General features: G+C 36.6%; 2 protein-coding genes across 2 annotated transcripts in view; one reads left to right on the top strand and one right to left on the bottom strand.

Annotated features, from left to right (window-relative positions):
- Positions 1 to 14,630, bottom strand: part of LOC140163439 (bridge-like lipid transfer protein family member 2) — a 201,694-nt gene that overhangs the window by 111,693 nt on the left and 75,371 nt on the right. The window lies entirely within an intron of this gene.
- On the top strand, positions 4,241 to 12,151 carry LOC140163910 (TLC domain-containing protein 5-like). Its single transcript, XM_072187217.1, has 3 exons — positions 4,241 to 4,350; positions 8,579 to 8,929; positions 10,650 to 12,151. The coding sequence occupies exons 2-3, from the start codon at positions 8,593 to 8,595 to the stop codon at positions 11,060 to 11,062; spliced, it is 750 nt and encodes a 249-aa protein (XP_072043318.1). The 5' UTR covers positions 4,241 to 4,350; positions 8,579 to 8,592; the 3' UTR covers positions 11,063 to 12,151.

Genomic DNA, 14,630 nt, shown 5'->3' with positions numbered 1-14,630 from the left:
GGTTGAAGGGGAAGATGATGCAATCGGTAACCCAATGTCCTCAGAAAGGGATAAGGTAGTGTCATCCAGGCAACTGAAGGAGTTTGATAACGAAATGCTGGAAAGCGTGTGGAATATTGTGGGGCTGATGTTAGGCAGGCCACACTGGCAACAAATCCACGCTGCACTATACTATGTGCATTGGCCTCGTATAGAGTTTCTGGCATGTTCATACACTCGATGTGGTACCAGCCGTCACATTGATCGCACTGGAGACATTGCTGGCCCCATTTAGCTGGTTTTTGGCAGATAAGGCATGGGTATTTCACGGGCGTGGCCCAGGATTAACCTCAGTATCACCTGCTAACAGGAGAAGAGCCATGGCTAAGGACACATTTCTTTTGGGGCTGAAATTCATTTTCAGCTTCTTGTATGTAAGTTTCAGTGAAGTAAACGTGGTTGATGGGCCATAATTGTTCGACTCATAATCAAGAACAGAAAAAAATGAGCACGTGTAGTCATCAAAGTTCAGACCCATTTCTTCCAACCAGAACACAAATATGTTGGGAAGGTCAGCTTGCCTCCGTAGTACTTTGTGATTGATTGAAGCACTAATATCATCTGTGCGGCCATTGGCAAAATTGTTCGGCCTGTGGGAGATTTGAAGAACACTCAGAGTTATTATAACTAAGTAGAGGGTGAACTGGTATGACTGCATTGTTCAGTAACAGTAGTACTACCACTAGTACCAGCAAGTAAGCAGCCAAAGTCGGATAGTTAAGCTTATAGAATTATTTGCAAATTGAAGGCAGAATTGATGCAGAACAATAGGAACAATCTCACCATGTTTTGAAGAGATGAAATACAACATAGCATGAGAGAACATGAAGTCCAATTTCTTGTCCATGCAATGGGCGTGGCATGACCATTGTGGTAGCTGTGTACAACCATAGGTAATGGGTGCAGAATTCTGAAGTCATGCGGCCATCTTGGTCTGATAAAATTTTCTGGCAAAGATCGAGCCAAAAAACTGCCAAAGTTGGATGCTGGAAGGATGAAAATATTTCCTCAAGGGTGGAAAGAAACTTGAGGATCCAGGTAGTAAAGTTGAATACTATAATGGAAAACTGTGAGGTGAATCATGGGGGTACCAAGTGACTTCCTTGTTCATCTACTCTCCTATTTCATTTCTTCTTTCCCTTCTGATAGCAAAAAATACCCAAAAAACAATGGGTTGGGTTAGGGTTAGAGTCAAATGTTCCTGAAGTCAACTTTACTGATGGTGTAAGCACCCACTGAATCAAATTTAAGGAAATCCTCTGTTATTATCGAATTTGAGGTAGAATTTGAAGTGTGACTTTATCCTAATGTTAACGAGGTCAAAGACACCAATGGATATCTTTAGTGAATCAGACACAATCTCTTTTATCTGCTGATATTGGGCTATTGCAGTTGATTAAGGTCCTGTCTTCCATAACAGGGTATATGGATATCAACTGCAAAAGTCCATTTCACCAAAAAGGTATTCAGGGGCCACACCCTTGCATGTCCAAAAGATGGGAACTATATGTTACCTGATCTAATTAACTCAGGCCAAAGTCAGAAATGTTGAAACTTGAGTTACTGCCATTACTTACTTGTTCAGTACCTAGGTAAAGGAAAGGTGAAGGAGTCGAACCTGCATTGTTTACAGGAAGGAGTGCCCATATTTTTTTTATTAGCCATTAGGCCAGACTCCATTGTGAAATGTTACTGTGGGGATCGCCACACCTCCTCCACAGCAAATCAATTGCCTTCCCAGCATTTAAGAATACCGGTAATAACCATTTATACACCTGGGTGGAGAGGAACAATTAAGACAAAAGTACCTTACTCAAGGGCACAACATGATAGTGTCACCATGGCTCGAACCCGCAAGCTTCCTGTTGTCAGGGCCTGTTCCCCTCGGCCACTGTGCTATACACTGATGTTGAATACCCTAGTCTTTTGATTAATACTTGGTTGCAAAGTTATAAACCTTTCCCATGTCCATTTTCTAATGTTTTTATTGCTTTTCTCCTCACTTTTTGCCTATATCTCAGTTTCATTATTGCCGACTTTAGCCTGTTTGGATCAGATCTGGTCATATATTTAGATCAAAAGTTGAGCAAATTATGTATTAAATTACAATTTGAAATTACTTGGAACTCAAGGTGGATAAACATGTGTAGGATTTAATCTTTACCTTCAAAAATACTTATCAAGCAGGTCTGTGATAAGAACCTCTCTGGGTAGCGATTAAGGCCAGTTAATATATTTTGACCTTTCAGAGGAAAAAATGGCTATAACAGGCTGGCAAATCACATGTGCTGTGATTTCCATGACAGTATCATGGTTTCTTCTCTACTATACTTCACAATTAATATTCCCCCATAGGAGAGCAGCATGGCTGTATCGTTTGGTGGCCATGATATATCATTTAGTCATCTGTACTGCAATTTGGTTCATGACAAAAATATGGGATGATCCACTGCCTTGTGATAAATCAGGTAGGTTTCTAATACTTGTTTTGGGGGACAGCTCCTAGCCCTGCAGGCCCACGGCGCGTCACTCACCATATGTCTTGCTACTCACTAGGGGTGTGATTTTCGGGAATTTTGGGCACCCGGGCAGGGTATTTCCTGCCCGGGTAATGTAATCTCGGGTGGGTACCCATGAGCCCGCCCGAAAACCCTGGCTTACTACTCACCAGCGTCCAACAAAAATGTCTAAAAGGAGTATAATTTCGCCACACAGTATCTTCAACTTTAAAAATCTCTGAGATTTCAGGTTATATGTAGATTACCAAAATATAGGAAATAATAAGATGCCGCTGAATACTCATGACTTTAGCCATCCAATCATGCACCGAGATTTTGTCTGTCATTTTTTTTTACCACAAATGTAAACACACATGCACACGGTGCACTTATATGTGCAGTACATACAGCTGTTTTGTATTGGAAAAACAACAACCTTCTCCACCGCAAGATTGACAGCAAATGGGCGGTCTGATCATCGTACAACCACCGATGAAAACAGCATATTTCGTCTGTGCATTGGGCTCATTTACATACATACATTAATGAGCTAAACAAGTTGAACAAGACAGCCGACCGATCGTCGTTTGTGTTAAAAACAATCAAGAATGATAAAACTGACAGTGCCAATGGCCGGGAGTGCTTGCTTGGCTCACCAGTGCAGAAATTTAGTTGATTTTGTGGGCCGTACAAAGCGGCTGGGCCGCGCCGGGCGCTGGTGAGATTAGCTGGCCATAGTATCATGAGACCGTCTTGAACAAGACTATCATTGATGCCCAACAGCAAGAGACAACAGAGTAAGTAAGAAGTCTATAATGCTGATCATTAACCAGTTGTTTCATCAGCTGTAAGAGTCAGCATGATCAATAATCTTTTGCTAATCTATTCTTTAACCTCCAGATTTCACATCTACACCAGAGGAAATCCTCATGATAATCACCAGCTTTGGTTTCATTCTGTTTGAAACAACTTGGATAATATGGCATGAAGAAAACAAAAATAAAGCCATGATGGTACACCACATCTGCGCCATCATCACTTTCACTGCGATGTTCTACATAGGAGAACCTGGAGCTGAAGCTTGTATGATAATCTTCTGTGGTGAGATCACATCCCCTCTTCTGATCCTACGCTGGTTTATGCGCGATGCTAAATGCAAGGATATCTATGTGCTACCAATAGAACTCATATTTGCTCATGTGTTCATTTTTGTCCGCATAATGCTGGGGACCATGTTTGTGTATTGTGGTATTACGAATCCTAATGCCATGATTGTATTCAAAGCACTTCTTCTTGTAATCTATATTGTGAGTTGGGTTTTTGCGATTCAACTTGTCCAAGTTTCTGTGTACCGTTTGAAAAAAATATTTTGGATATCAGCAAAGCAAGAAAGGGACTCATCCTATGTATGCCAGAACCTGACAGATGGAACATAAAATATTCTTGATATGCAAGATAGGGACTGTACAAGGCATGTACCATCCTATGTATGTCAGAATCTGACCAATGGAACATAAAATATTCTTATATCAGTAAAGCAAGATAGGGACTGTACAAGGCATGTACCATCCCATGTATGTAAACACCTGACCAATGGAACATGAAATATTCTTGTGACATGTGGTTTTGTCACATTTATTAGGCCTTAAATAGCCCCCTCATTTGGCATCCTTGCTTGGAAAACTTTGTTCCTTAGTCTAATTTGCATGTCAATGTACTTCTGCTTTGTGTTCGTTCAACCCTGGGCAGTCACCATCTCACCTCAGAGGAGTCAAGAAGCGAAAAAGTTTACCATATAAAGTATCTGGCCAGGGTAAGTTAACATTTCCTTTAATTACGGTATATTGTTTTTCATTAAGAAAGTTGATCAAGTGAAATAGCACTGTTTGATTCATGGTTTAGAGTAAATCAGTTAAAGTTTGGTTATTATTACCACTATTTGTGTTATAATCTAAAACTTGGTGCTGAGTCATGTTGAAATCTGTTAGTATCAGATTGTAAGATTTTTAGTGAAAAAGTGTGCGCGAACGGTTTGTAAGATAAAGATGATGATTTTGAATGCTAATTGCAAAATTAATCCAAATCATCAGATGCATTGTTTTGGAATAACAATGATATTGTATTGTTTTTGAGATAATAACCATGATCAAACTATGTGTTTCCACATGATCTTCCGTTAATTAATTGTGTATGTTAGCTTACGTTAATTGTGTATGAACTTGGCCTAGTGCTTCATAAAAATAGGCCTAAAGTATGTTCACAAGTGTTTTGTAACTTACAAAAGTTAATGTTTCCGATGAAAGTTTTATATGATAAAAGATAGGCTAGTGCTATCTTTATATTATTTAGTGATGTTAACAAGGAAGTAAACATAGAATCTAGGTGTGGCATCACTGAGGAGCTGGCAATAGTAGTTCCAGATCTTTCACCCAAATCATGCCAAATTAGGTGTATTATTGTTATGTAAGTTGTTCGATTAAGCATGTTAAACCAGTTGTTTACCATCATTATTATGTTCCCAAATACTGAATTGGGCCTGAAACCAACGAACCGTAGCCCAATATACACCCAAACCAGTAGATCTTTTGAGTAAGATAAATTAGCATAATAGGTCTATTATGTCAAGATTTAGGAATTTTTAGCCTTTAGAATTTGGTCATTCTTGTGCAAACATTGGCCAACTCTTTTCATAGGATTTGCATATAACATGCATAATGCTACCTGTAGTTCATATAGGCAGAAACCAAGTGACTTTACTCATCATTATTTTGGAAAGTAATGTAAAATAATATAACAACTTATTTTTATTTTTATTGTATTATTTTTGTTAGGCATTTCAGTAGATTTGTTTTAGGATGTTAAGATTCTTTATCAAACCCTAAACATTCGGTGCTGAGTAAGAGAAAGGCCTATAAAGAGAACTTATTGTTAAATAATCTATTTAACCAGTTTAACTTGATTTATTTTTGTTAAGATCACGATGTTGTGTATATCTTAAGTCATGTCATGTTGTGTCATCATGGTATAGTTTGAGTTATTTGAGATAGATAGCTGTGATTTAAGATTGAGATAGTATTGAATCTTAATTGAGGTTTTTGTGATGTTTGTAAATAATAATACTAATGCACCCAAGTGAAATTATGTATTATAATAGACTGCGATTGATTGTATGATAACATATTAAAGGATAATAGGTTCATTAGGCTTTACACCCAATTGGTCATATTGATAGTTTTGTTTGATGAATGAAGTTCAATGTGCAAGGTATGGTGCCAGTAGAAGTAAATAGTAGTATTTTAATTTGTCATCAAAACATGTTCATTTATTATGATTATGTATATTAAAATCCAATTAGGCCTACAAGTTTCTTATACAATCTGTACTTGTATTTATAGCCAATATTGTTGCTTATCATTTGCTGTATTCAAATGTAGTTATTCCGTTTCCATTTAAATTAAGGTATTTTCAGAAAGAATCCTTTTTGTAATTTATCATAAGCAGATGATAAAGATTCATTGACGATGAGTATTAAGCTAATGTTCCGATTGTGCTATATTGTGTTGTATTTGATTTCGTGTAAATAAAAACGTTTAATGCTTGTATTTAGAATAGTGTATTAACCGATTCGGCGATCGATATATTCTGTATTCCTACTAGGTCTATATGAAATTGAAGACAATTGTGATAGTGATAATTTATAGGCTTTGTATTGTATGAATTTGGAAATATCATGTTAATTAATATCAATAATTGCTTGTTTGTCGCAATGTTACAATTATTTGATTATTATGTAAAGTCATGTTGTAACCCAATGATTATCGTTTGATTTAGAATATTGAACAGTATTATTGTTGATTTATGTAAATTGGCTATCGAGTTACATAACATTCATTTATCCCTTTATTAAAACTGATAATTATGTCGTTTTTAGTATTTTTTGTGCGTTTTGTAAGCTTAAGGTTTATCCTTACTGTATAATGAATTATATACATTTTGTATGCATGCATTGTTAAGTTTGTTTAGTATTTGTTTTGTATCACTATACGACTTTGCTCGACATGTAGACTTAACTTGTATTCAATTTGTTTTGTTTATTGTACAGGGTTTTTTATGCCGCATGTATAAAATAAAGAACACAAACTGATGTTAACGTAGAATGCTGTGTGCTGTTTTCATCCGTTACATTCTTATATCAGTAAAGCAAGATAGGGACTGTACAAGGCACGTACCATCCCATGTTTGTAAACACCTGACCAATGGAACGTAAAATATTCTTGATATCAGTAAAGCAAGATAGGGACTGTATAAGACATGTACCATCCTATGTATGTAAACAACCTGACCAATGGAACATAAAATATTCTTATATCAGTAAAGCAAGATAGGGACTGTACAAGGCACGTACCATCCCATGTTTGTAAACACCTGACCAATGGAACATAAAATATTCTTATATCAGTAAAGCAAGATAGGGACTGTACAAGGCACGTACCATCCCATGTTTGTAAACACCTGACCAATGGAACGTAAAATATTCTTGATATCAGTAAAGCAAGATAGGGACAGTACAAGGCATGTACCATCCCATGTATGTAAACACCTGACCAATGGAACATGAAATATTCTTATATCAGTAAAGCAAGATAGGGACTGTACAAGGTATGTAACATCCCATGTATGTAAACACCTGACCAATGGAACATAAAATATTCTTAAATAAGTAAAGCAAGATAGGGACAGTACAAGGCATGTATCATCCAATGTATGTCAGAACCTAACCAATGGAACATAAAATATTCTTAAATAAGTAAAGCAAGATAGGGACTGTACAAGGCATGTACCATCCAATGTATGTCAGAACCTAACCAATGGAACATAAAATATTCTTATATCACCAAAGTAAGATAGAGAAGGTACAAGGCATATATCAGCCCATGTACGAGGGGCATACAAAAAGTTTTACCTCCATCGTCACATCTCTTAGATCTTGGCTACAAAATAAAAGTTATTTGATTAAAATGTGATGTTGGTTGTTAAGATATGTTGGTTAAAGCGAATACAGATTTGGTATGTCGGAAATGATCTGAAAAGAAAGTATGATATTGATTTTAAATGGTTGCCCACATCTATGTGGAAATCATTACATTTTTTCTGGAAATGATTAAATTGTTTCTTTTTATTCAAATTATTCAATCAATATCTAATGCTTGCAGTTAGTATAGTTTTACTGGGTATTGTGTCTTTTGCACAGCAAAACCGATACATCTTCGGAAGAGTCTTCATATTGGCCCTTTTCCATAGGTTGTTGATTTCGATCAGTTGAGTATTTGTTGGTTCAAGTCGTATTAATTGGTTTATAAGTTAAAATCAAATAAGTTGTATGAACAGTTTCTGTATTTTGTAAGTATATACGGTAATACGAGGTTATTAACAAACTGCTAATCTTATTTCCATCTATTGCTTATAATTAGGATGTAATTATGAATTAGGCCTAAAAAAATTGTTTGATCGGCATAACCCGACAGACCCTAAAAATAGGCCTGAACCAAGACTTTTTTTTTTTTTTTTTTTGCAAAACAAAATAAATAAAAAAAAAGGAAAAGAAGCTCCAAGACCTTTAATACACAATTTAAAGCTTAAAAATATTCACATTTTCATCAAATAACTTTTATTTTGTAGCCTAGATTATGAGTATAACCATGGGTAATTTCAATACCCTGGAACGCAAGATAACAGAGATGTGATGATGGAGGTAGAACTTCTTGAATGACCTTTGTATGTCAGAACATTACCAATGGAACATAAAATATTCTTGATATCAGTAAAGTAAATGGAGCCCCACATATGTGTGGGGGCCAAAAATATATAAAATTAATATGCTATGTCTTTTGCAATATTTTCCACTGTATTGTAATATTTTTGACTGCAATAAAATTATCTTTCTCTTTACACAATAATTGTACATGTTTGTCTCTTGTTTATCTAATCACATAACATGATAACATGATATATGTAATTTACGTAACCCCTTATCTCTGCAGATTTCTACTATAGTATGGTTAACAATTGTCACCAAAAGTACAACCTTCAAGATCTGAGAACAGGTGGAACTTTCAAGTTGTTTGGGCAAATAGTACCATTTCAATGCACCATTATTATGCATGAAACATCACAGAAACCTATGCTTATAACAGGCAGGCAAATCACATATGCTGTGATTTCCATGACATTATTATGGCATATACTCTACAATATTTTACAATTGATATTCCCACATAAGAAAGCAGCATGGCTCTATCATCTGATGGTTGTGATATGTGTTATAGTCATCTGTAGTGCAATTTGGTTCATGACAAATATATGGAATGATCCATCACCTTGTGATAAATCAGGTAAGTGGACAAGACCAAGTCCGCGACTAGACTGCTGCCCTCAGTCGTCAACCGTCTGGATTGACGACTGAGAAAACTACGTGGAAAAAAAGTGACGGATTTTGCAACAGGATTCCTGTGGCATAGAGCATGCGCAGTTGTGTCCAAATTGACCTTTTGACCGAGTTTGTTGTTTTTAGAAGTTCAGAGCGCGATCTTGTCACAGCGGCGCTGGGTACAGCGACGCGGTTTATGGCGCCGCTAGTCAGTCGCGCTTCTGGCGCACAACTGAAGTCGCATTGAAAAGTTTTCAGAAGTCCGTCATGATATTGGCTGTAAGATAATCAGTCGTCACTACGAAGCATGCACAGTACATGCGAAGTGTAGACGGCTGATTGGAATTAGTCTAGTCCGCGACACTCCGGAGCTAGTTTGAGGACAGTCATGACAGTAAACATAACCAATCACAGAACAGAGTTTTTATCCATTCGGATTTATCCATGACGTGATGCAGAACCATGGCGGTACACATAATGGATTTGTTCTCATATAAATTAATAAATTATCCATATGGTATGTGTACTGTCATATATGGTAACTGCATGTCCATTACGTCATGGATAATTTTATTTAAGAATCACATTTTTGCTCAAGCTGTTTTTGCTGTCCTCAACTTCGGTGTACATGCATGCATGGTACATATAGGTCGTTTGTACAGAGTGTCTAATCTCAGTATGGATCTCAGACAAGACTTTGTTTTCTGGACAGCTCTTAAAGGGGGGCAGTAACCCTATTATGGATTGTCTTCAAACTTACAAACAATGTAAAATATTGTCCCCTTTATGCATCTATGTGAAAAACAAGAACATTTTCAGTGTAAATGTGAGCAATTAGCACAATTAGCAAGCTACCCAGGAAACACAAAAATGTTTTTAAAATGTTTTAAACATGTATGTTATAATTTGGGTTGTGGTTTTGATAAAAACGTTCTAATAACATTAAAAGTCAGGTTATATAAAGGTCATGGAAACGTTTTAAAACATTTCATATGAAAACACACTACAACAATATGTTTAAAATGTTTTCAAAATGTTATTGTAAAATATTTTGCAAACATTTTTACCAACTATTTTGTTAACACTTAAATAACATTGTGTTAGAATATTTGCAGAAGGTTATCAGCAAATGTTTTTTTATGTTATGAAAACGTTTTATACCATTTATATGTCCTTTATATAATCTGACATTTAAATGTTTTCTGGCAACCTTTTGCGAATGATGTCGAAAACGTTTTGTGTTTGCTGGGTAATACATTGGCACACATGAATTGCATTCTGGTATCCCTGACACAACACTGCCGTATTCCTATTTGTGCATGTCTTAATGGAAACAGGACATTTAGCCATATCACTCTATGTAAACGGGGTCTAAGAGACAGCATGATCCAGGCCCATACGCAGGCGGGGGTGCGGAGGGTGCGACGCACCCCCCAAATTTGGAAAAGTGTACAAAAAGTCCCAAAATTTCAGAATTTGCGAGCGAAGGTTTACCCTTTTTTGGACAAAAAAGGTCCAAATTTTGGGACAAAAGTCCACTTTTCACAAAATTTCACCCCTCCCCTTGGAAAAAAGTCCACTTTTTCAAAATCAGCACCCCCCCCCAATGAAATCCTGCGTACGGGCCTGGCATGATAAATAATCTGGCTTCTAAATCTGTTGCTAATCTTTTCTTTAACCTCTAGATTTCAAATCTACACCAGAGGAAATCCTCATGATAATCACCAGCCTTGGTTTCTTTCTGTTTGAATTAAGTTGGAAAATATGCCATAAAGATCAGAATAAAACTATGATGGTACACCACATCTGCAGCATCATAACTTTCATTGCAATACTCTACATTGGAGAACCTGGAGCTGAAGCTTGTATGATACTCTTTTGTGGCGAGATCACAACCCCTCTGCTGGTCCTTCGCTGGTTTATGCGTGATGCTAAATGCAAGGATATTTACGTGCTACCAATAGAACTCATATTTGCTCACATGTTCATCTTTGTCCGCATAATATTGGGGACTATGTTTGTGTATTGTGGTATTACAAACCCTAATGCCATGATTGTATTCAAAGCACTTCTTCTTGCAATCTATATTGTGAGTTGAGTATTTGCGATTAAACATGTCCAAGTCTCTGTGTACCGTTTAAAAAAAATATTTTGGATATCAGCAAAGCAAGACAGGTTTGTCAGAACCTGACTGATGGAACATCAAATATTCTTGATACGCAAGATAGGGACTGTACCAGACATGTACCATCCAATGTATGTCACAAGCTGGCCAATGGAACAAAATATATTCTTATCAGTAAAGCAAGATGGGGACTGTGCAAGACATGTACCACCCCATGTATGTCAGAACCTAGCCAATTGAACATGAAATATTCTTGATATCAGTATAGCAAAATAGGGATTGTACAAGGCATGTACTACCCCGTGTGTGTAAGAACCTAGCCAATGGAACATAAAATATTCTTGTAAGAACCTGAACAATGGAACATTTAAAATATTCTCATATCTGCAAAGCAAGATAGGGATTGTATCAGGCCTGTACCGTCCTATGCATGTAATAATTTAAGAACCTAGCCAATGGAACATAATATTCTTGATACCTGCAAAGCAACTGTACAAATCATGTACTGTTCCATGTATGTAAAAACCTAGCTAAAGGAACATAAAATAATCTTATATCTGCAAAGCAAGATAGGGATTGTATAAGGCATGTATCATCCCATGCATTTGCTCCCTCTTTTGCAACCTTATCCAAGGTACTATATTTCAATTTTGTATGGTTTTACTGAAATAAATTTATCTCAATCTCATTCTTTATACAATTGTACACATTTGTCTCTTGTTTATCTAATCACATAAACATTAAGTAATTTATGTAACCCCTTATCAAAGCCACCAAAAGACCAACCTTTAAGATCTGAGACACATCCTGAACAAGTGGAGCTTTTAAGTTGTTTGGGCAAATATAGAAGTACCATTACCAAACACAATTATGCATGAAACATCACAGAAAATTACGAATATAACAGTTTGGCAAATCACATTACTTGTATTATTGCTTTAATCCTAACTCTGTAAAATCTTACAAAATCTTGCAAAGGAAACCACTGCGCATGCATGCATTAAAATGGCATGTGTCGGGCATGACGCAATCAGCCTCAGTCATATATACCCAGGGAATCGCTGGCAGGGCTAGCCAAACCCCCGTAGCTACAAGTCGTGATCTTGTGCGCGGTACCCGAGGGATTGTAGATTTGAATCCCGGAAAAAAAAAAAAAAAAGTTGTTCATCTTTTCTCCTTTTTCGTTCCTCCTTTCCTTTCCGACATGTTTAACATTAGGGTAAGGAGGACATTTTCATAATTTTGGGTTTTTACTGGCAAGAGTTCTGACTGAGGGGGCAACGTTTTTATGTAAATAAAGACAAGTCATCTTATCTTATCTTACACAATTGTACTTGCATCCCTGTTTTTCTACTGACATAACCCATAAGTAATTTATGTAACATTTTATCTCTGATGATTTAGTACAGTTAATAACATTATCTATGTCCTTGACAATGAATGCCAGCTATCTTTACTTTGTCAGATTTGGATATATGTAACATTATCAAGGGGAATGAGTCACATGTCGACCCTGGTCAAAAATAAGTTTTACATTTGTTTCTTATAAGTACATTTAGAGCGTTCAGAAACTGAAAACCCCATGTTAATACGACTTTTCTTTGCAAAGTTATGTCCATTTATCAATCGCTAAAAGCAATGTAAAACAAAAAAATTTAAACCCTTTCTTTGCCAATATCTCAAAATCAATATTAGCAACATCCGACTCATTTCCCTTGATCGTGTCACATATGAACTTGACCTCATTTCTTTACTTAGATTTGGATATATGAACCTGACCTCATTTACATTGTTACACAATCTCTTTTATTTGATGATATTGGTATGTAGTTTTATGTATCACACAAGGTTAGCAAGAATATGTTCACCCTTAAAGGTGTGTGACCTGACTGATAGCCTCATCCCGTTACTGTGTCAGATCAAAGTGCAGATTTTGGAATAAGGTGAAAGCTTGTATTTTTCTCATAACCACGGTGAAATTTTAGACCTGAAATATGTTTCGTTTAGCCGTATGAACAAACACATGGAAGTTATGTGGTTACCACCCCAAAAGAAGTGTACCTATGAGCCACTGTTATACACATTTTTACTTCTAGAATCCAAATACTGGAGCAATTTTACTTGGAATTAGAATGCTTATGAGGAAGGGGTGTAAATTAATGGCTATTTGTCTATCCGTTTAGACGGACCACAATCCGGTCGGTTAGTGGTCTAAACATATGTTTAAAAAAAAGTAAAAAAACAACATTTTCTAAAACTTTTTAATGCATTTTTTTAATGTATTGAATTTGTATCCATTTTGAAATCATGAACACAAATTATAACTTTGCATATAAACACTAGGGCCTATTTTTCTTTTCTATTATTTCAACCATAAACGATTAGCATTTAGCTCTAGAATTTTTTTAATGTTTAAACAGTTAGTGATTTTCCTAAACATATAGTGCATCTACGGTCGGCTAAATGTGAAACGTGTAAACGTAGGTCCCCCTAATGATTAGTTGTTTGGTTAACAAAAATTCCTTCACACAATGGAATTTGGGGAGCTGCACAGATAAATGGTAGATGTTACAATCTAAGTACGGATAGGTTTGCGCTATTCCGGCTGCACAATGCCCAGTTGATGCGATCTGATTGTGATGATTCACCATGGCAGTGAACTTACACCGCTTTGAACACTCCGTGATCTGTGGTAAGGCGCTATATAAATACCGAAATATATTTAATGTGAGGTCAAAATCAGTATGAGTTACAATGGGAACATCCACCTTTAACTGACTCTAAAACCTAAAACCAAAGCAGCTTAGCAAATTATGTATCAGTTTGGTCTGGATAACATGTGCAAATAACAAACTGTTAAATCGACAGGTGGAGAACTTGTTTGTGCAATCAGTACAATTCCCATGCAACATATCATGCATGAAATATCACAGAAAACCATGGCGATAACAGGCTGGCAAATCGCATGTGCTGTGACTTCAATGACTTTATTTTGGTATTTACTCTATAATGTTTCACGGTTGATTCTTCCTCATAAGAGAGCAATATGGCATTGCCGTGTAGTGATCATGATACACAGTATAGTCATCTGTACTGCAATTTGGTTTATGATACAAATATGGGACTGTCCATGGCCTCGGGATAATGCAGGTATGTTGACAATTCGACTGCTCAGCGCCAGAAGTGGGTAAGAGCAATAGCTGCCCTGTGAACATTTGGTACTTTACCCACAACATATTGTACTCATCTACACATGGCAGCTATTGTACTTACCCACTCCTGGCACTGAGCAGTTGAATTGTTTCTCTTTGGTTCATTCAATGGAAGTGGCGTAACCAGGCAAAAAATTCCAGGAAGGGGGAGCCTGATTCCACTGACTTGCTCTCATGATATTTTATAGTGACTCTCCCCCCGACTCTCCCGTTAGCCCTGTTTGAGTTAAGACAAAAACAATCATGCTATATTTGAAATATCACTCTGTTGGCCAGTCCCTTCCCCTCATAAGTGACAATCAAATATAGTGCATTGCCAAAAAATCACA

The sequence above is a fragment of the Amphiura filiformis genome, chromosome 11, assembly GCF_039555335.1.
Source record: "Amphiura filiformis chromosome 11, Afil_fr2py, whole genome shotgun sequence".
NCBI classification, from domain to species: Eukaryota; Metazoa; Echinodermata; class Ophiuroidea; order Amphilepidida; family Amphiuridae; genus Amphiura; species Amphiura filiformis.
The sequence above is the reverse complement of the archived record's forward strand: the minus strand, read 5'-3'. Positions and strand labels throughout refer to the sequence as shown.

What these genes read in the sequence shown, in the direction of transcription:
- LOC140163910 (XM_072187217.1), top strand. Translation starts at nt 8,593, where the DNA reads ATGGTTAACAATTGTCACCAAAAGTACAACCTTCAAGATCTGAGAACA. An exon ending in ATCACCTTGTGATAAATCAG is followed by an intron (nt 8,930 to 10,649) that starts GTAAGTGGACAA and finishes TTTAACCTCTAG; the next exon opens with ATTTCAAATCTACACCAGAG.